Source organism: Acipenser ruthenus, chromosome 8 (genome assembly GCF_902713425.1).
Source record: "Acipenser ruthenus chromosome 8, fAciRut3.2 maternal haplotype, whole genome shotgun sequence".
NCBI classification, from domain to species: Eukaryota; Metazoa; Chordata; class Actinopteri; order Acipenseriformes; family Acipenseridae; genus Acipenser; species Acipenser ruthenus.
Genome location: NC_081196.1, coordinates 52,907,010 through 52,929,929, shown reverse-complemented (window position 1 = coordinate 52,929,929; position 22,920 = coordinate 52,907,010). Strand labels below are relative to the sequence as shown.

The 22,920-nt window shown below is 39.5% G+C and overlaps 1 protein-coding gene across 2 annotated transcripts in view; it reads left to right on the top strand.

The window, feature by feature from the left end:
• Positions 1 to 22,920, top strand: part of LOC117407447 (NADP-dependent malic enzyme, mitochondrial-like) — a 62,355-nt gene that overhangs the window by 35,934 nt on the left and 3,501 nt on the right. For both annotated transcript variants that reach the window (XM_034012481.3, XM_034012480.2), the window contains exons 6-14: positions 851 to 1,012; positions 3,409 to 3,512; positions 7,805 to 7,914; positions 17,406 to 17,503; positions 18,242 to 18,355; positions 19,533 to 19,638; positions 20,249 to 20,391; positions 20,887 to 21,060; positions 22,661 to 22,759. In XM_034012481.3, the coding sequence (XP_033868372.2) occupies positions 851 to 1,012; positions 3,409 to 3,512; positions 7,805 to 7,914; positions 17,406 to 17,503; positions 18,242 to 18,355; positions 19,533 to 19,638; positions 20,249 to 20,391; positions 20,887 to 21,060; positions 22,661 to 22,759 (1,110 nt within the window). The remainder of the gene's footprint in view (positions 1 to 850; positions 1,013 to 3,408; positions 3,513 to 7,804; positions 7,915 to 17,405; positions 17,504 to 18,241; positions 18,356 to 19,532; positions 19,639 to 20,248; positions 20,392 to 20,886; positions 21,061 to 22,660; positions 22,760 to 22,920) is intronic.

Below are 22,920 nucleotides of genomic sequence, written 5' to 3'. Positions count from 1 at the left end.
ATATCGTCATGATTTCAACCAATAGGAGAACAGATAGATCTCTTACACAACCACAGCACAAATCCAGCCTAACCATATTAATGTTAGATTACATATCCTCAGCCTTGCAGGTATATTGCTTCTCGTTTTAATTCTAGCTGTGCAGGTATACATACAGTTCAGGATGACCTTGCATCACAGTTGACATTAATCAGACATCATTAGATGTGCCATGTTTCAATACTACTGGCCAATCATCAGTTACCAGCTGCAGCCTTCATCTCGATTGCTGTATGTCACCACTGAGCTTCTTTCTAAAACCACACAGAAAAGTATTTCACCTTTTTTTTTTTTTTTTTTCCTAAAGCGCATAAAATAAGCCAGAAGTAGATTCTTGATAGCCTCTTGAATGATTATACTTGGCCAGCGCAAACACTCACCTTTGGCTTGCGTGTTTGTTTATGATGGCTGCGTGCAAATATTCCCTTGGTAAGCCGCAGTACTACTTTATTATTCCATGTGTAGCCTGGTACTTGATGGGCAATCACTGTGCAACTGTGTGCTGTAAATATTATCATTTTTTGAAACCACTCAACATAGATGACTCATGATGGACTCAGCTAATGTTCATTGCAGTTTGTCAAGCAAACACAGCAAAGAGTGTCTTGGGAAATCAAAATCCCAGCTCTACATTGTTTTTATTTATTCGACGTTCTGCTATTTCATCAAAGGAACTAGCTACAGTCACAAATGCAACTCAATCCTAACCTGAACTATCTCCTGCCCTTCAGTACTAGGCCTCACTAGTTGTGCCGTATTGTGGGGTAGTTCTGATGTGGGCTGGTGGTTGTGTCTGTTCCATGTTTTTCAGGCTATCGTTGTGACTGACGGAGAGCGCATCCTGGGCCTGGGCGACCTGGGGAGCTATGGCATGGGGATTCCAGTGGGAAAGCTGGCACTTTACACAGCTTGTGGCGGGGTCAGGCCTCAGAACTGTCTTCCTGTGCTTTTGGATGTTGGCACAGACAATCAGGTACTGCTGTCTTAAGTGGACCAAGATTGATATTATGTTATGTAATACAGGGGCTGGACAAAACAAATGGATACAGCTGCAATATTTAGTTTTTTGTGTAATTTGAGGGGGGGGGGGGGGGTACATGAACACTGGCGAACTTTGATCGAGGGCTGATAATTGGTTGACAGATGCTTCAATACCCGAGACTGCACTACTTACTCACATTTCATGAGGAAGGGTCTCAAAAAAGAAGACTCCACAGGAAATGTTTTCAAAGAGTTGACTTTACGAAACTAGTATCAAACATATAACTAATGTGACCGAAGGTCTCTTAAGCACTCTCAAGGTTGTTTGGTTCTCAGTTTTGTACTTTTACTGTTGAGGTTTCATCTTTCCAAAAATAGGCGTTAATTAGAGACTGGAGAAATGCTTTGAAAATATGGAGAACAGACTTGCTGAAGATCTTCCCTGGAGGAATCGGAGGTGGTAATCGTTGATGAATTGTCAAGTATCCCCTGCCATGTGGCTTTATTGGTAGGGTGGTGATTTAGTCTCAGTCCTCTTCCAGCGCCTAAGTTATCTACCTTTGAAGCTGCCATGCTATTATTTGACATCCCTTGCATACTAAGGGTATATATAATTGTGCTATCAAGAAGATCTCTTCTAACTGTAGTTTTTCAAGGGTAATTGTATTTCCTTTTTTATGGAAATATTCCAAACATCATAATTATATACGGAAATATCTGTTGAGCATACACAAGGCCAAAAACAACAGCTAAACTGTAATTATTAGCCCTTGGCTTGTTTTAAATCAGTACAAAAGCCGAGGCTCAAATGAATTAATCTTGGAGACAGGATCACCTGGCTTTGTTTAAATCTTTAGGCCACCTTTCATCTAAAACTTACTGTTTATGTAATTTAAACACATCCCTTCTGCAAGCTTTATAGGGGGTGTAGTTTTTGAACATTTTCTGTCTTTTTTTTTTTTTTTTTTTTTTTAAACTTGTTGAGGTTATTGTATTTAATAAATACTGTAAAGGAAACATCCAGTTTCAACAGTGCAACTTCAAGGAATTACTGTTTTGAGCTTATCCTGACAGGTCAAAATGAAAGTGACCCTCTGGGTTTTTCTGTTACGTTTGTCCATTCCTGGAAAACCCTGCCTTGATAAACATATTGTTCAATGCAACCACTGCATCAAGGGACAAACCGGTTACACGATTACACAAATGGCAGTAGAAGTAGCGGTACCAAAATGTTTTTTGAAAGGCAAGCAAGAATACCTTTTAAATGCCTCATTCTCAGCCTATCACTACATTATTAAAATCCTCAACTGGATGCTGAGTGATTTGTATCCAATAATCCCCAAAACAGTGACACTTGCTGAGAAGCTTTGGAATATGTTGCACCTTCAAACGCTCTAGCAGCCACAGCACATTACTGAATGTCTATCATTTCACATGTTAAACATGATGCTAATCTGTACATATACTATATAATGCTTAAAACTGCAAGCCCTTTTAGCATGGAGTGCCAAAAAGATTTGCATCTGCCTGGCTGATATTGTTTAATTGTTTCCATTGTTCGAAACGACAGCCGTGCCTTGCAAAACAAGTTTCCTGATGTGATCACTGCATAATGTAGCACATACTGTAGCTAAGCATTTGTCCCCTTGCAAAGTTTACATTTGAGTCATACCAGACTAACATCTGTGAATAGACCCATACTTCATTCCCTATGTTTTTTTTAAAAAGCAAATTCTACTGCTGCCATGAGAGATTAATGACTTTAAACAGTGTGTTATCATGCCAAGCTTCCAGCCATGTAATGAAATTAGCTCTACACTGGGGAACTTTGGGCTGATGCATGAGAATGCTGCTACAGCTGATGAAAACTGAAATTCCTTGGTGTGTTTTGTATCTGGGTTAATTTTGGGCAGTTTCTAGGACAGTTTGTCTCATCATCAGTCTGCATTGGGGCTGCTTATAAGGTTATTTTGTTTTATTTTCACACGAACAACAAACAAAAACAATGCAGGAAATAAAACAAAAATGATTCCAGTTAAACACTAGTTGGTCAGCCAGCGAAGCAGACTCCAAAACACTCCGCACTCCATTCTGATGCAGCTTTATCAGCCAGGAGCTAAGCAGTGGCTAAGTGGATGCTCATCAGGATTGTAAAATGAACCTTGCCAGAAAATAGCTGTACTTAAGCCCTGTTTATATCCTGTTTGTGAGCTTGATTTACAACTTAGTCAGCTACGCGTGACCTATTGTGACAATTATAATGTATTACAAGGAGAGTTGTGAATAAAAAGATAGCACAAAGACATGTGTCCTGTTACCTGGCGCATCGCCTGTGCTGTTCAATACATACGGTAAGAGATCATACTGTGTTGTGCTTTTGTTTTGCAGACTCTATTGGAAGATCCTCTTTATATTGGACTAAAGCACAAGAGAGTGAGGGGGAAGGAGTATGACGAGCTGATTGATGAATTCATGAAAGCTGTAACAGATAAGTAAGTGCCTCTTCATGGTTTGGAAATGGAAACCACGATTGTTCAAAGTAGATAAATGCTGAAGATACTGCTGTGTGATGTTGAGGTGTGAGGTGTGAAGCCCAGGAGGTTCTTTCTGTTTAGCGATAGACTGTAGAGTCCATGAAAGCGGATAAGGTATTGACTCCTGGGGGGGATATAACCTTAAGCTTCACTTGCTCACCTCAAGAGAACGTGGCATCGCGTCAAAAAATTAATGTGATCATAGACTAAAATAAAATTATTTTATTTTAGAAATATCTGCAATTTTGTGTATTTAGAAAGCATTTCAGATTTTTCTTCCTAGTTTTATAACATTCTGTAACACTGCTTTCTTTTCATTTTACAAAAAAATAAAAAAAGATTGGTAAATGCTTTGTCAATGTATCATTGCTGATTATCCAAAAGCAGACCGTTGCCATGGCTGCAATGCCCCTACCATGAGTCACAAATACACATAGCATAGGTTACCAATGATCCTTACTTGAACTCATCATTGTGAACTTCTTAAGCCCTTTAAGAGTGGAGACATCTGCTACCAGTGTAATAAACTGTGCAACAGGAACAAAATCATCCTAACAAAACAAACAGAAATTAATTTGGTGATGATTATCACCTATTTGATAAAAAAAAAAGAAAAACCATTACCACTAAATAAGAAAACAATCTCTGCGTTTTAAAATTAACAAATCAAAAAATCATGGGGTTATCAAAACAGGCTTGGATAATGAGTTGCCAGCCCTGCAATCCGATTGGCTAAAACCTTGCGTTACCTGCATTAGTCTGGAACTAAAAGAGCCCACAATAACCTGACCGTCTAGCTCATTAGTCTGTTCCAGGAGTTTAATTGTGTTTGTTCCTTAAGAAATGTTGATGATACAAAATGTTTTAAAATACCACCAGTGGGAAGGACAGCTTTTGTTTTGCTGCCCCCTCTGACTGGAGTAAACTAACCACAGAACTCGGATCCACAGGTCACTTTCTCATTTTAAGAGATTGCTGTTTGATCATTTGAACCAGCCTGTGATGTGAATTGAATAGAATAACACATCGATTGTAAAATGCTGTGCTTGATGTATTCTTGTTTGTAACTGTAACTTGCTCTTGCCTTCCTCCTGGGACACCTTTGTAAATGAGCTGTTTGCGACTTGTATGGCTTTTCCAGTGAACAGACATTTTAAAAACTAAAGAATGCGTTGGCTCCAATTGAATACCCAGATAGGTAGGTGCATTTTTCATGACTGGCCTGTGTTTCAAATAGGGTGAATTTCTCTGCAAAGCATCTGTTGTGAAAGGGTAAAATGGTCTGGCTTTTTAATCTGACGCTCACTTCTGGTCTAGCCTACAGGGTGTGCAGTGGAGTGAAATACACTGCACTCACTGGTGTTTTAGTTCTCCCTTAACTTCCTTCGGTATGTTGTGATACCTGAAACCAGCACAAAAGATACTTTCAGCTTATAGTACAGGAGGTGCCAACCTTCCTCTTGACCACTTTTCACCCAGCCCTAATGGCATGAGCCCTCATTTTGGTAAGAACCAGCTGCCATCTGTACGCATGTGTGATTCCAACTGAGCGGATTTACACGCGAGGGTGGGTGAAGCAAACGTCTGACCATTCTGTCTATGGAGAGCTCTGCTCAGAGCGCTCTGTGTAGCTCATGAACTACAACTTTCTGCATTTTTATAAATGCTCTAATATACAAATAATAATCACAATGCTCAAACTTGGTTTTTTGTTTTATTTATTAGGCATGGATGCATTTTAGTAACAGCAATAGGAGCTGGTTGAATTTGTTATCATTGTTTGATAGAGTACTGTACATCCTGTGTATCGTTTCTGAAGTCAACAATTGATACATTTCTTGCTTGCAAAAGAAAAACAAAGGAAGAAAGCACAAAAGAGTCTACAGAAAGTGCCAAGCCACAGAAAGTTATACCGTGTCCCTTTGGATCATTTTTATGTTGGCTTTAGTAATAGTTTTATCTTGAGGTTAATGTTTTTGATCTAGTAAACATTTTAAATGGCACACATAATTATGCAGAGATGGAAAGTAAATGGTAACGTGATAAACATGTACAGTGCAGAGTATTCTGGATTATTTATAATAACTGCCAAATAGAAAGCGAATATGTGTGTTTCCAAAGAGAGTCTTTTGATTCTGTGCAAACAAAGACTTGTAATTAAAAGTTTTAAGAATTACTGTTTGGTATTCTGTCTTAAACCAGCAGTGTGCCAGTCCCAAACTCTTGTGACATAATTTAAATATTAAATAAATGGGGGTGGGGGGTGGGGGCGGATTACATTTGTTAATCTGATTGTTCTGCCTTTTATTGGAACTGTGGGACCATTTCCATTCAGTAGAGCGATAATTGTAAAGGGGTACTTGAGCTGCAACCTCCAGACAGAAGGGCTACAGTTATAAAAAAAAGAGTTTGTAAACCATTGGTTTAGCAAACCAGAGAGAACATGTTTGATGTGGGAATAATAAACAGCTCTGTCATCTGCAGCTGCGTCTGTCTCCAGGGACTGAGATTTGTGTCTTCTCAGGACTTCAGACCTTTGTCTGTATAATTCAAGATTTCCACAGCAGTGCATTTATTTATTAAGAAGCAGAAAGCAGGGCTAGATAAATGAGGCTTGATGGACAAAGTACAAGTGTCTGCTTGTCAATTCCTTCTTTATTCATATGGCATTAATATGATTAGGCTACTTGATTAACTCTCTCTTAAAGGTCTGAAGTGTTTTCCTAAGCCTTGCCTTCTGGCTCATTGGCTAAACTTTGAGCTTGATTAGCCACAGGGTATAGTTAACAAGCTCAGGTGTCTCTTATTAAACTCATAGTAAAACCAGCAATGGATGCAGCCAACAAGCTGCTATGCAATGGGAGTCTTATATAAACTTATCTGGCGAAATGTACCAATAGCCTTGACCTCCAACCTAATATGGCCAGCACCTTTGAATATTATGTGAATGTGTTATGACATACTTGTTCACTGCTATGCTGTGTGGTCCAGTGGTTAAAGAAAAGGGCTTGTAACCAGGAGGTCCCCGGTTCAAATCCCACCTCAGCCACTGACTCATTGTGTGACCCTGGGCAAGTCACTTAACCTCCTTGTGCTCCGTCTTTCGGGTGAGATGTAATTGTAAGTGACTCTGCAGTTGATGCATTTTTTCACACACCCTAGTCTCTGTAAGTCGCCCTGGATAAAGGCGTCTGCTAAATAAACAAATAATACTAATAATAATATGTCTGAGAGAGTACGAGACAGTAGACTGCAATGTGACACAGCTAGCTATTCCTGTAGAAATGGTGGTCAGAGTACTTGTTACAGTGAATATACTGATATTCAATTTTTAATACCCTCAAAAAAATTAAGCGTCCTTTTTTACTGCCACCTTGGCCAAGTAAATATTCATGTTTTTTTTAAAGGCTTAATTCCCATGTGTTTGCTTGTTAATTACCTACAGGTGTGTTTCTGGATACGTGGAAAAGTCCATTATTGCACATATAAAAGAATGCCAATGTGTACATTTATTTATAAGCTAACTTTTACAATACCTCTCTGTAACTTGGCTTTCCATTATTGTTTTTTTATTGTAAGATGTGCCCCAGAGTAAAATATGTAATCTTCCTTTTCATGAAAATAACCTACAAACATATTGTGTTACAGTGCTATACATAGAGAGTAGTACATGGCATGGAGTGTATTACAGTATAATGCTTTATACAATGCTAAAGGTCATTCCAGCCAATCAAAGATAGCCATCCATTTATTACACAGTGACAGCACAAATCAAACCATCTAAATATACCGTGCAGTTTTACTGAAGTCCTTGTAGCCATGCAGTTACTGTATACTATAGCCCTGAATGAAACTTGCACTGCAGTTGAATTATGCGCAGTAGCTCAGTTTAAACATGACACACCTCTGTTCCAAACCCACATACCTGTAGATGCAACACTAAACAGAGCGAGCGTTTGAAACCACAGTTTCCCTGATGACTTAATTACATTATAGTATAGAAGTACTTAACAGCATGGGTTGGACCAACTGTGCCTCCATCTTGCCCATGTTTTGTGTTCAAAGAGTTTACTGTAAAATATTATCAGTAGAACAAAAACCCAGTTTGGGGAAGAAAAAAAAACAATTATTATTATTATTATTGTTTGTTAGTGATCTGCAAAAAATGAAACAAATTGAGCAGCTGGTTGAAATGTTCTTCCTTTCTTCTGAATGAACTAAGACTCTGAACTTTCTTGCCATCTCCACAGGTATGGAATGAACTGCCTCATCCAATTTGAGGATTTTGCCAACTCTAATGCCTTCCGTATACTCAACAAATACCGCAACAAATACTGCACCTTCAATGATGATATTCAGGGTAAGTGTCTCCCTACCCCTTGAACAGCAGGGATAAACCTAGATCTGATACAACTTCAAATACAGCTAAATCTTTTAGGATGGGCCTAGTTTGTCTTTTCTCTAACACTGAATTTTATTTAGCTGCCCTCTGTCCACTGTGAGGGATGATTATAAACCAACCGCATTCCCTGTGCTGGAGGACAAAACCAATCATGTTTAAATCAGGTGGTGTTGAATTTCATAGCAATCAGTACCCAGGAAAAGTGGGGGGGATGAAAATTGGGAGTAAATTGCTAAAAAATTTAAAAAATAAATGCTCCCTTATAAAAATAAAAATACATACTGGGAATTATTTGGTGGGAAAAGAATTGAAACACTATGCATACTGTAAGAAATGGTAAAGTACTGTGCACATTTACAGTGGCAAAGTTTATAAGGGTGGCACCAAGCATCTGCTTCAATCCTGGGCAGAGACAATGGAAAATACTTCTGTTGTTTGCTCAAGGAACAGTTTTGTTTTACAAGCAGCAATAACCAGAGCCAGAGCCAGAGGAGGCCATTAAAGAGAGAGATATGTATTGCCAGTGCATTTTAAACATTTTACAACATGGAACATCACAGATTTGTCAAAACAAACAGAGATAGGGTGGAACAGAGGATTTGTCTGTACAAACGCACTTATTAGGGGACAAGCCTAGTGTTTTAAAGATTTGCATAGTGAAAGAAAACAGGGATATCGACAAGCTAATGTTCTTATTCAATGAAGAGTGGTGCTTGCTGCAGCAGCTACTATAATGTATTCAGTTTCTTTTTCTGTTGTGCAAGCCTTAGGTTTCTCTGGGAACTCCACTGACCTTGAGCCAGAAGGGTTCCAGATCTGATAGATGATTTGTGGTTTTGGCTCAAGTAGTGTATCAATACGGAAAGTAGTGTTAACAATACAGGGAAAGGTGCAACAACACACATGTTTTAAATAAGTTCTCCATTGAGTTAATGTTTATCCAGTGAAATAAGTGTTCGTATAGGGCAGGTAACTGTTTCTATGTGTATTAAGTTTTGTCTTTTTCGTGGTAAAAGTGAAGGATCACCCTTTGATTAATATTTAAGGTTGTGAAATGTGGAGGGAATATGGATTATTTGTATTTATTAAAATGTTGAATGTGCAGAAGAACACAACACCCCCCCCCCCCCCAAAAAAACAGCTGGTGTTGGGGGGGAAATATTTGTTGCTTATTATCGCTGTGGTCACAGAATGAATGAGTCAGAGACTTGTGAGGATTTCATCTGGTGGTGTTTGTGTCTTTGGAGAATGGTGCAGGGCAGGCTTAGCCAAGAACAGATGTCTCTGTGTGTTTCTGTCTGCTATGAAACCTTCAAAAAAAAAAACGGGCTCTCTCTCCTGTGTGACCAGTATGAGGTGCCGTTGATCAGCCCAGTTCCGAATGTGCTGTAGACAGATCTGCTGCAATGTCGCTTTGGTGTACTGCCATGTTTGTCTTGACCATCAAGCTGTACCACTGAGTGATGAAGGACCCCCTCAAGGATGGCTTGCTGTCTCAGCTGGGCAATCCTGGGTCTAATTTTAGAAAACTAAACTAAACAATGAAGAAAAATCATTCAAAACATGGTTAATGATTGGAATTTATGGCAACCACGAGAGGACACGAATCACAGTCTTGTCACACTGCGAGACCCTGTGTGGTGGTATGAGAATCCACTTATTCCCACGGTAGTGACCCTCTGCAGTGGCATTTGCTAATGGCCGCAGGGTTTTCCCCTCTAATATGATGGAAGAGTATCAGGTTTAATTGTATGACACTGCACATTTATTAATGCATTTAAATGGGCCGTATTATTATTATTATTATTATTATTATTATTATTATTATTATTATTAATATTATTATAATTATTATTATTATTATTATTATTATTATTAATTTCCTAGTTCACATATATTTGTACAGGTACGACTTTCTTAAAAATCAGTTTTTTTCTATAACTTAGAGTTGCTCTGTTTGTGTTTTTGATATTTAATGAATAGGATTTTAATTACAGTAAAATAAAAAGCAAATTGCTGTTGGACTCAGTCCTATTCCTAAGCAAGTTCAAAGGCTATACAACTATTGTAACAATATAGAACTGCAAGATATAACAAAACTGTTCTGTAATACAACTAGGTGAGACTGAGATGCACGACTTCTGGAGGTCTGCCTTCAAATCTGGTCAGTTTTCTGGTCCAAATTTAGATAGTCTAAAACAGTCCACACAATTTGGCACAGTTGATGCTGGTCCCCTTTGCATGTTGTCTTCCAAACGCAGGTCAGCAATAGGATTGACATTCTGTACAGGCTAAATTACACCCTTCCAGTGACCTTGAATTGGTAGAAACAAAACATTTCTGTGCCGCAAAACAGTAATGTGTAGGTCTATACCTAGATACTACTGAACAATGATGAATGTGCAATCTTCAGTTAAAAATGTCAGAGCCAGCATTTAAGAATAGATTCGATTGTCCTACGATAATAAATAGCTGTTTTTCTGCAGCTCTGGTCGTGCCTTTTCCAGTTAATCATCAGTACACGTATAAACCATACAGCTGTCAAAATGTGCTTAAAAGTGCAAACATTCTAAAGCTGGGGGGCATGAGGATTACAGTGCAATTATGGTGTATTTTAGAATGAATACATCCCTAGGTTGTATTAAATGATGAGTCACTGAGTTAGGTCATGAAGTCCTCCCAGCTCTTACATATGGATGATGACAACTAAATTAGAGGTGGGAGAAAAGCCAGATTTATAATAAAGGGTCTGTTCTTTCCGGCAATTAATTGCTCGATAATCTCACTATGCTTTATGTGTCTTTACATGCAGAATAAATGCAGTCACGTTCAGAGTTAAAGGTGTGTTGTGAATTCAATATCAGTTGCACCGGTGTTCAATAAACACGTTTATTCAGTATTTCATGTTGCAAATAAATTAATATGGAGTATGAATATGATAATTAGAACATTACTAAATAGGAGAAATTAGTTAGTAAATGTTTCACAAGGCTTGTATGAGAGTACTTTTACAGCAAAAGAACGCCTGGCATCATGGCTATAGTGGTAGTCAATATGGAAATAAGTTAGAACAGCTAGCAGGGCAGTGACAGGGTTATTAATAAATGCCCACAGTTTTCAAATACGTGTGCATTTTTTTTAACCACAGCAAAGGAAAATATATTAGAAACATTGAAACTGAGTGATAGAATAGGGTTTGTTTTTGAACTTGTGCCAAACAAAGTTATTTTGATGTACTTTTTAAAAAATCTGTATTGCTAAACCTCTGTCACTTTGACCACTTGTCCATATTTGATTATTACTGTGATATTAAGAAGTGCATGCTATTTAAACAGTACCTTGAAGCGAGGTCCAGCACAGATCATGACTGATCGGGCATGTGATAAATCAGTGCTTTCTTATGCAGTGTATGTTAGCTCAAATGTTGCTCTTACTTGGTCCCCCTATTAAACTCCTGCTACAAAGATCCCTCACGCAGTTTTAATGTGAGCTGAAGCCCCTCACCAAGACGCAAAGGATTTCTCAGGAAGGATGTGTAACACAATGCCAATGCTGGAGAATGTGTTTAATTTCAGTTGGGAATAAGAACCAAAAAAAAAAAAAAAAAACAACAAACCACCCAGCATGATATTTATCTTGAAGTGTCATGGTATGCCACGATACTGTTGTCATGGGAACCCATCAATGTGATTGCATTTAACAGTTACCAGAGACCGTTTTTAAATGGGTCATGTGAGGTTTGCAATATTATCTGTATGATCTCAATATTAGTTTGTTGTTTTTCGGTTGTTATGGAATTCCTTGACAAGTTCATGCTGAGATGGTGCAACACTTTGGAATCGATCTCAATGTTTTTTTTTTTTTACCCATCGCTGATACTGTACGTGTCACATGAGAAGGGTGAGAAAAGGCTCTGAGAAAACACATGTCAATCCAAGGTTGTAATGTTGAACCTTTTTGAATAAATATGTATCTTGTTTATGTGAATTAATCAAATCAGATTCAAGCTACACTTTCCCAAATCCTTTATCTGTTCTCTGAGTTTTAATCGGATGCAAGTGCACACAGGTTCAGGAACACTGACGTCTCCGAAAGCCTGATTGAGTTTGTCATGGAAGCTCTGGGCCATTGATTTCGGATTCAAAACAACCAGTTACAAAAGGTTTGATTTACTTGGGCATATAAAAATAGTGATTGATAATGCAAGCTCTCTGTCTAAAATGATATTTTCAGTGAACCTTCCAATTATCCTCCGAAATGATGACTGAGTCTCATTGCAATGAAAAGCAAAGCAAAGCTCTCGCTGTGCCGTTGTTAAGCTGTAAAGGGCTGCTGCATCTGTGGGTTGCTGGATTGCCATGGTTTCTACTTCATCTTAATGTAGAAGAGACAGGGAGACAGTATATAACTTTTGGCTGAGCTGCCTCTGTAGAGAAACAGAACAGAACAGAACAGAACAGTTTAGTTGCATTGCAGACATCTTAGTCACCTTTTGTCTGTGTTAGAATGCTGAAAGGAAAGTTCTCTGTGCAGGCAGTGTCTGATAAGTGGTGTTTGTTAAGGCTGTCAGAGCTTGACAGAAATGAGTTGCAGGGAGTTTCAGTTATTACTTCAAACTCTTCTTTGGCAGTCTCTGTTTGGCATTGTTAGACATTATGCCAATCATCTGAATGTAAATTCTTTACTCGTCACTTAAGAATGATGGTGGTGTTTTTCTTTTTCTCTCTTGTGTATTGCCATGCTGGGGATGCATCTGCAAGGCAATGAGGATGGGATTTGGGGTTGAGCCTGTTAGGGGACTTTCTAGTGGGAGAAGTGCAGTGGTTGTAGGTCATGTAGATGTACTTTTGCATGATACAAAGAGCTTGAATTTGTATTTACAGCATTTGTGTATGTGGGTTGGATTAGTTGTATCTTGCAAACCACTCATCCAATTGTTATAAAGTCAAAGGGACCTTTAACATGAATAACAGCTAGAAAGATGTATTTTGAGAGCATCACACATGAAAAATGGAATTACGTTCCATAATGCAAAAAAAAAAAGTTTGCTGTTTTGAAAAAGAATGATACGATTCATTGCTCTTTTGAAATTAGTCAGATGTCTCAAATGTTTTTTAATGCCTTTTGCCTCTGTTTTAGCTTTGGAAAGAATTATCTGGGAAAAGGCATAACATGTCCTGCAAACTGAACAAAACACTGCCACCAGATAGTAAATCAGAAAACAACTTTTGTTTCGTTTTTTATAACTTGGTTGTGAAAGCTGAACTCTTGAGACTGGATGTGTGATTGAAGTAAAGCTTTCCTATCTTAGGTAACTTGAATTCAGACAAGCAAATAAAACAGGATATTTCTTTTATCCTTGTTTTTTCATAACAAGGATCCAATTAACTTAGACAAGCACATCTTCTTTCTGCTGTGTGTCTGAGTGTGAAGCCTCTGGGATTCTGTGTATGTCAGCCTTTATTCTCAAACGCTTTTTTGTTGAATGAGATAAACCAGGAACAAGTTGATTGAATTGAATGCCCATTAGCATGTGGATGGAGGGTTTGGTTCTCTAGAAACATATTGGTTTTGGGGGTAGGGGGTGGCAGTCACACCTGGGTTGTACATTTGTACATTATCAAGTAATTTTCAGTCAAGGTGGCACTGTGATACTAGTCAATACAAAACTGTTCTTTTGGGATCTGATTGCTTAGGATGCAGGGATAACAAGTTCACAGAAAGCAGACCTCAAAAGAGGTGGGTCGACAGTTTCCTAGTTTTTCTTCACGATCAGGCCTTCACACAAGGTGCTGACAAATTATTTTGCTGCTGGAATGATGGTACTTTGCTCAGAAGCACAGGCTCTATAATCTGATCCAAGGAATGGGTCTTGGGGTTATTAAAGAATAAGTAGCTGGGTTCAGGAACACACAGTGTTACCGGTCCCCACGTGTTGCTTAAACTGTTTAAATAACGTACTTGTGATTTCTCTTTTCATTGTTAACATCCTGACAACTTTTTAGACTTAACTTTTAAAGTCTGTTTCAAAGAGCACTTATAGTGTAAGGATTGTTGCTGACATTGTGAAACAGGTAACACAGCGATAACGATCCATGGTGTGGCACGGAACAGAAAAGCAGGAGCACTTGTTGTTATGCTTATTTTTGTTTGTTTGTTAATCGCTCTTCCTGCAGTGATTTAGAGGGCACATCTGAAACCCCAGTGCGCTAGAGCGGGCACTTTGAAAAGAGCTTTGAAACAGACTTTAAAGTTATAAGTATAGTTGTCAGGATGTTAACAATGAAAAGAAAAATGCCAGGTATGTTATTTGAACAGCTGTAGCAACACGTGGGGACGTGTGACGTTAGATTTTTCGAAACCCCGCTACTTACTCTTTAAGCATCTGCATGAGGGGAGCTTGTGTGACTTTGCAAATCTGCCACCAGCGATTCTACAGCTGCTAATAACTAAATTAAGCTGGCATTAAACTCCTCTGGGTGAAATCCAACAGCACCCTCACTAGGCTTCACCTCTTCAAACGTTTTATGAGGAAGATGTTTTGCTTATATCTACAATGAATGCCCTATGTATTTTACTTCCCACATATACTCTAGAATCTAAATGAAGATAAGCCAGCATGAAACTTGAAGATTTAGAAGTGCCATCTAGTGTTTTTTATTTGTTTTTATTTTTATTTTTATTTGTTTTTGTTTTTTTTTTTTGGGGGGGGGGGGTTATAGCCATTTCCTCCTCATTTTTATAAACATTTTATTATTTTCCCACAGTCTTTATCATAAACATTTTGATTGTACAAATAAAGACTTAGGCACCCACAAATTTAAATAATTTGCTATTTCAAACTAACTCCAGCTAACAGCACTAGCCGTGAGACCCAGATAGTTCTTCGTGCAAAGCCTGCCTGATATTGTGTTTTATACAAAATTGAGTGGACAGACAAAGAGCTCTGAACATTCTTTTTCCTAAATAGATCTGGAGCAGCTGTTCATTAGTGCACTGTCTTTGGCATCATTAAAGCATCTTTGAGTGATGAAGGCTTGCAGATGTTCTGACAGATGTTGCACCAGGGAGAAGGGCGTTGATTTTGGAAAGAAAGATGGAATATCTTGATAGGAGATGAAAGGCTGACTGCGAGAGTATGTATAATAAACTTCATTATGGTCTATTGTACAGTACCAACTTTGCCTGAGGGTTTTTTGCTCTGTTGATTGTAGATCTTATGGGAAAGTCATCAGCCCCAGTCTTATAAAAAAGAAAATAAGATATACACCATATACTGGATTTTCTTGTTTCAACCTTTGATAACAGAATATAAATGCTGTTAACAGTACAGCAGGTGTTTGCTTCAGCCCAGCAGGTACTTGGCTAATAGGGGGCGCTGTAGCGCTGTGATGTGTCTGATTTTGCCTCACTAACTTTTGGATGCGCCAGAGCTAATGCGATGCTCCCTGTGGAATCCCGAACAAAGAATGGTAACGTATCACAGCCTGGACAGGAACCTGTGCTCCCCTGATTGTATGCCTCAACCTTCACAACACGGGGCTGTGATTTTACCAGAGCCGCTCGGGGGGACCTTGTTAAAGTCTTTAATGCTCTACGCCCTTTAACTGCTTTAAATTGCATGAAGCCTAGGCTTTCTGCTAAGGGTAAGATCTTTTAAAATCTATTATTTTAATATATTCCCACAAGTATCATATTGCAGTTGATCTGTTTGTTTGCTCAGGCTTTATTTTCATTCTGACTTGTAATTGCACAGGTCTCTTACACTGTTACAGGAAACAGCCCCCCCTGTCTGCAGCACAAGTCCCTGAGAGTCAGGTGTAGTTCTGTTGCCGGTTGACTCGAGAACACATCTGAAGTTCAGCTTTTAGGTTGTGTCCCTCCATTTGTACACAAAATATTAAGTGACCACTCAGCAACCCAGCAGTTTCTCTCTATTTAGAAAAGACCACGAATTGGCTTGTTTGGTAGTATCGCCAGATAAGAAATTCCTTTGCATGTATTGTGAATGACTAGATGGGATTTCCTTTTCATAACATATTATTCCCATTCAGGATAAGAGATTGCCCATGGCACCAGTGCTTTTCAAACAATGACCTGGTATTTAGAGCCAGGAGCAGCGTGCAATGTGTTTGAACAGAGGTGCAAGTGAATAGCCAATATTGAGAACAAATACCCTGCACACATTACACTGTTTCGTCTGTGTTATTAATTATAAAAGGGGTTTGCAGTGGTTGGTTTTAATGCTACGCTTGTTCTGGGATTGAGAACTCAACTATATCTTCTGAGAATAACCGTTTGTCAATAATTACAGATGTGGTTTCATGGTGATATAGCCACAGGCTTTTAAGCAATTAGGATATATTCCAGGGCAGCCAAGAACAAGCTTGTAAGAGGTCAAGAGTACAGTCACACACAAGCACATATGCATTTGGATATGGTATTATTCAGACCGTTGTTAGATCCATGGTATCTCCTGAAGAATAAATCAAACAAGGTTTGCAAAGGAAAGCTAAATGTCAGCATGTTTTCTTGTTTTATACCATGCCCTTGCATACACTGTAAGTACATATAAACACACCCTGAGGCCCTTTCCTAGCCCTGTGAGGTGTTCTTCCTAACAGAAACGTTCTAAATATACCAATGGCATTCTATCATAACTCCAAGGAAAGTCTACCAGAACCATTAGCAGACTACAGCATTCCCAATGTCAACACAATGGATTTTGAACCTGATGCAGTAGCAATCCCATATTGAGTTAATGCAGTGGATTTAGCAGTGGGCTTTGATTACCAGTAATACCCTAAAATGTGATTCATTGCATATATATTGAGTTTGTATTACTGAATCCATATCCCTACTGCAAAGGCAAGTTTTCAGTAAATAATCATAAGAGTATAAAACTAGCTTCTTGCTTTTTTTATACCATGTGATTTTTTTCTCTCAGAAAATATGTCTTTGCCTTTGCACTTGCTTCATAATTGGGCCCTATTCTTTGTCCAAATAATTGAGCACCCCAGGCAGTAGATTACAAGTCCTCAAATATAGTGTGCCATTCCGTCCTCCCCAATGGAGTACAGAATGAAAGATGTTGGTGTGTTGCCATTGCCAGTAAATAAGCTGTTTTTATGCTACTGTATGTACATTTTTTGAGGAAGCCTGGAAGCTTCCAAACGGCTCCTCAGCGCCATCTTGTGATTGTAAGTGGTAATTGCAGGGATTTCATATGAAAAAACCAAAACCCTGGACCTCTATCTGCTTTGTTTGTTGTGACTGCAGTTCAAGTTTTAAATTGTATGATCTACAACTATTAAACACTCAATAGTGCTAGATTTAGAAATAACTACTGTGGGTCTATCCCTGCTATACCTGTACTGTGAATGCATAGAGCACCAGAATAGTAAATTAATGCCAATGTTACTCAGTGCGTTCTCTCTACCCGTGTTTAGGAACTGCTTCTGTTGCAGTGGCTGGCATTCTGGCTGCTTTAAGGATCACCAAGAACAAACTTTCTGATCACAAGTTTGTCTTTCAAGGCGCTGGGGAGGTAGGTTTCATTTATATTTTCAAGTATATGGTTGCTTTTTTCCTATAGTGACTAAGTGTGATTACACAAATATCCACGTGTGGGCTTTATGAAGTCTTATAAGAACATAAGAAAATTTACAAACAGGGGGAGTCCACTTGGCTGGTTGGTTCCTACCGGAGGTCCCCGGTTCAAATCCCACCTCAGCCACTGACTCATTGTGTGACCCTGAACAAGTCACCTAACCTCCTTGTGCTCCGTCTTTCGGGTGAGACGTAGTTGTAAGTGACTGCAGCTGATGCATAGTTCACACACCCTAGTCTCTGTAAGTCGCCTTGGATAAAGGCATCTGCTAAATAAACAAATAATAGAAGCAGATTGATCTCAAGTTGGTGTATACCACCGCAGAACTTACAAGCAATGTATACATTTACCAGAAGGGTAAAACACTCAGTGGTGGAATATCTAGCAATACTAAAGAGTATTAGAGTAAAATGATTTAATAAATGTTTCTCAGTGACAAAGATTTTTTTTTTAAAGTTATGAAATAGTGTGCCTTGTATCAGAAGTATCCGGTCAGTGTGAGTGTGATTAATCCAAACCAAAACTGTGTGGCTCTCTTACATCTCCATGGCAGAATGGAGCAAGGTAAAGCTGCCTGCCTCCACTACCATCATCAGATGAATTGGAAATCACACTCATCCTAACTGGCTACATGGTTTATAATAGTAGCCCTGACTGTCATGCCTCTGCTTGCAGGCTGCCATGGGGATAGCTCATCTGATCATCATGGCCATGAAGAAGGAGGGGGTTCCATACGCTGAGGCCGTCAAGAAGATCTGGATGGTTGACTCAAAGGGACTTATTGTTAAGGTAATCAAATGTCATTAACTGTATGGCTGACTGATAGCATCTTTTTCTCTGAAACGGGTGAATGATTAGATGTTGTAGATGATCTGATTAATGGTGTGACTGGCTAGTGGTCATCTGGCTATTGATTTAGCATGTAGGCTCATAATTGTGCGCCCTACTGTCTATTAAGGTTATGTTGTTGGGTGTTTATTGCTACATTCCCTGGTTAAACAAGGAGAAAGATTAATTTACAGTGGGGGATCTGACCAAGACCAAGAAGATTCACAAAGTGTACGACACAATGCAATCTTACACCACTGAACCATCATCCAAACTGATTCCAGAGATACACATTTATCCAAAATGCTCTTAGAGGACTCTCATTTAAATGACAAGTGTTAACAAATAGGTGCATAGTTAAGTAAGTGAATCAAGTCCTTTTTGTATAAACTGTAGTTGCAGTTTAATGTAATGAGTGCAAGTATCCCAGACCTCCAACAGAAACTGGCCTCCTAGCAGCAGTGTCAGCTCCTCAGTAGTGCTGACAGTAGGCTTTCAGAGCAGTGACAGCTGCTGTCTTCAGGGCTGGCCTGTGTCCTGGAACTTATCTCTTTAGAGATGATCCTCCTCAGCTCCCCTTTCACAGGTCTGTCCTTGCTATACTGCAGCCAGCCACACAGCCTGGTGACGTTAGCAGATATCTCATCAGTTCACTGCACTGAGCAAATGTTAATGCTGCCAGCCTGCCATAACCCATATCCCTTCCCATACTGCTACTGCATGATGGGGCTGCTTTTTTATTATTTAACAGGAAATAAAGTCTACGTATCACAATGTTATGCAAATGCACTGAAACATTACCAATATGTGTCACGTGATTGACTGCACTATGCTAGGTCTAGAGCAGTGAGCTGGCTGTCTTAAACAGGTAGAAACTAAGATCAGAGTATTAAAGTGGTGTGATAATGTGCGCCCTATTGGTTGAAACAACTGTAGATTGCAACTACTACTGGGAAAAATCAAATACCCAGATAACAACTACTGATTGGTCAACATGTGATCTGAAGTGACTGGTGACTGCCGGGGAAGAAAGACTGGAGTGGAGGATTGTGACAGCCACTCCCAAGCTGGCACTGTAGTAATAGACAGCAGCATCTCAGGTTTTGATGTTGTGGTTGGTCTTGTTCTCTGTGCACAGAGCAGGGGGAATCTGAACCATGAGAAGGAGCAGTTTGCCCAGGAACACCCTGAAGTGAGGACGCTGGAGGAAGTCGTTGAGATTGTGAAACCCACAGCCATCATAGGTATGAGCTACATATATTCAAGCATTCTCATTGTGAATGATTGGTAGCAGGTCAGCAGTGTGTTGCTCTATCTGCAGCATGATGTGCACAATTTAGAATGGAGCTTCTGAGTCTTTTTTTTTTTTTTTTAATACAACAAACACTCAATAGGGAAACCGTTCAAATATTGTTCTAAACGTTAGGGAAACCGTTCAAATATTGTTCTTTTGACATGTTTGTTCCTTGACTTTATTACAAATTACGCACCAAGGGGGGAAAAAAACTTTAGTGTCATGGCCATATACATTCTGAATGTTATTGTCTCATTTCACAGACCCCAGGTAGTCCTAATCTTGGAACTACCTTCCCATTAGGTAGCACAGGATTAGTGCTAATCAGATTCTATGAAATCATGATCTTTCATGGCCAATGAATGTTTTTTTTTTTTTAGCTCTACTGAATCAGGATAGTTGTCTGATGTGCATGAGACATTAAAACAAAATACACTTATCTAACACATTTTTTGATTCACGTTGCAAGCAATTGCATAGCACTATAGCTGTGTGAGAATAGACAGACACCTTATTGATAAAAACAGGGACTGAAAAATAAAACCTTTTCTTGTTTTCAGGAGTTGCTGCCATTGGTGGTGCATTCACAGAGAAAATCATTAAGGACATGGCCTCTTTCAACAAGCGGCCCATAATATTCGCTTTGAGTAACCCGACAAGCAAAGCAGAGTGCACAGCGGAGCAGTGCTACACTCTGACTGAGGTAAGACCCCTTTCAGTCCATCACTTCAACAAATCTGTCTTGTGGTGTGTGTACGTGGCAGGCAACGGACTGAGCCACGAGCCTCTGTGCTACCGAACAGATTTAAACATGCGGTTCTTTTATGTTGTTCAACAAATTACTGTATTCCTTTGAAAAGACGCACTTTTTAACAAACACAAACAGCAACGTGACTGGCTGCCGAGAAAAGATGAACCAAAACGTTACTGCCCGATATCGAATTACCCATGACATACAAGCAGCCGTTTTCAAAGAAGCGTCATTAGATTCCTGAGGAATTCGAAGAGAAGCTTTTACAATTTCAGCGGGAAATTTGGGCTGCATCTTAAATTTGAAGGAATATGGTATTACCCAGGACAGAACAAATACAGTTTGTAACTATGATATATGTCTAAAACGTTTTGTTTGTTTGTTTTGTTTTTTACCTACATACATTTTTTTAGGATAGTGTTTTGTTGTTTGTTTCCCCTTCGGCAGGGTCGTGGTATCTTTGCTAGCGGCAGCCCCTTTGACAAAGTGACTCTTGCTGATGGGCGCTCCTTCATTCCTGGCCAGGGAAACAATGCCTACGTGTTCCCTGGAGTAGCACTGGGGGTGATCGCCTGTGGAGTGAGACACATCTCTGACGACATCTTCCTCACCACAGCCGAGGTACCCGGTGCTCTACTGCAATGACTGTGTTTAGTTACTTCTCGAAACATGGCAGCATGGAAAAGCCATTTACCTCCCTGCATAGGGGTTGGTGGGAATGTTAATGCTGCATCGTTATTAACGAAACTTTGAAAGACTTCTTGTACCCCACCGGCATAAGCCACAGCTTGATTTTTTAACCCTTTGCGGTCCTATGTTGGACCTGGTCCGACATTGCAATTATTCCTATCCGGTCCAATGTCGGACCCTGTCCGACATCATCAAAAAGATGCAAAAAACGTGTTCCTAGTCGTTTTTTCCCCGGAAAAAGCCGAGAAAACCATTCAATGGCCGAGTGGGAGCGACAGGAGCCGAGACAAGCCGAAAAAAAAAAAAAGGGCGTATCTCATGATTAGTCATACTTGCCCCTGGCATCAGATAACGGCGGCCATAAGGAAACAAGCTGGCTGTGACTGCATCAGCGCTCAGAGAATATCACGGACATTTGCAGAGCTTTTTTCAGATGTTATAGTAATAAAATAATGACTTGGATAGCATTATTGAGGCGTTTGGTGATAAAACGAGATGATTGATTGGTATGTACGACTATTATTATTATTATTTATTTCTTAGCGAAAGGCTGGGGCGGGGCTGGAGATGCCTAGTGAGTGCTTTGTTGATATGCAGGGCCTTTTAAACCCGTTTGACTGTGGGAAAAAAATACTTTTAAACAGCGCGTCCTAATATTAACTGCGCGTGTGACAATAAATTGGACCTGACGCGTGTGACACGCACTTAATAAATGGACTGCAAAGGGTTAAAGCAATTTACAACATTAGCAAATCCACCTGGTTTCCATCAAACATGGAGAATGCCCAAAGAAGAGCAGATTAATCCCAGGGCTTAAATGACTTACAGTACAATATGCTGAAAGAACTGCATCTAACAGTGGAACATAGAAGAATTAGGGGGCATGATTGAAGTCTTTAAAATCTTAAAAGGAGTTGACATAGTTAACCCAAAACATTACTTTAAGTGCAGTACAGAAACCATGACCAGAGGACACAATTGGAAATTAAGTGGAGATAGACTTAGGACAGAGGGAAGGAGACAGTTCTTCATATAGATTGGTGAGGGTATAGGATGGGATGCCTAGTCATGTTGTTGAGGCAGAATCACTTGGATCCTTTACGTTTTGAGATCAATCAGCTACTAGGAATTGGATGAGCATAGATGGCCGAATGGCCTCCCCTTGTTCGTAAATCTTCTTATTTGTATTTTTAGGGGTATTCCCAAGATAATCAAGGAGGTTGATACAATCAAAGGTGATTTGCCAGTGCTGTGAAATGCAGATGTGGCTCATCAGGTTATAGGTGGATCAAATCAACCCCTGAGTAATTTGGCACTGTGCTGAACAATGATAAAGGCATAAGCTCAAACTCTCTACATTTACAGTATCTCTGATAAGCTTCACCTCTGAAAACTAAACTACTCGATAGGAAAGAGGCACATGATGAGAATGATGCAGCTCAACGCTGTATAGTAATTTCTGTTTTCTGAACAGTGGACTTGACATTGCACTAGAAGAGTCAGCATGTCTCCTCTCTCTCTCTTGATCCAGGCTATTGCTCAGGAAGTGACAGAGCAACACCTTGCTGAAGGAAGACTGTACCCCCCTCTGAGCACCATCAGAGAGGTGTCCTTCAATATAGCTGTCAAGGTAGGGACAGTTTTTTGTCTTATTTGTTTGTATGATGTCTTTCACTTCAGCTATGAATGGGGGCTGTGGCCATCTTAATGCTAAAATGTTTTTGCATTGCCTGCTGGATTGTTGCATAGAGAGACATCATATACCCTCAAAATCCCTACTGTCAAAATCTG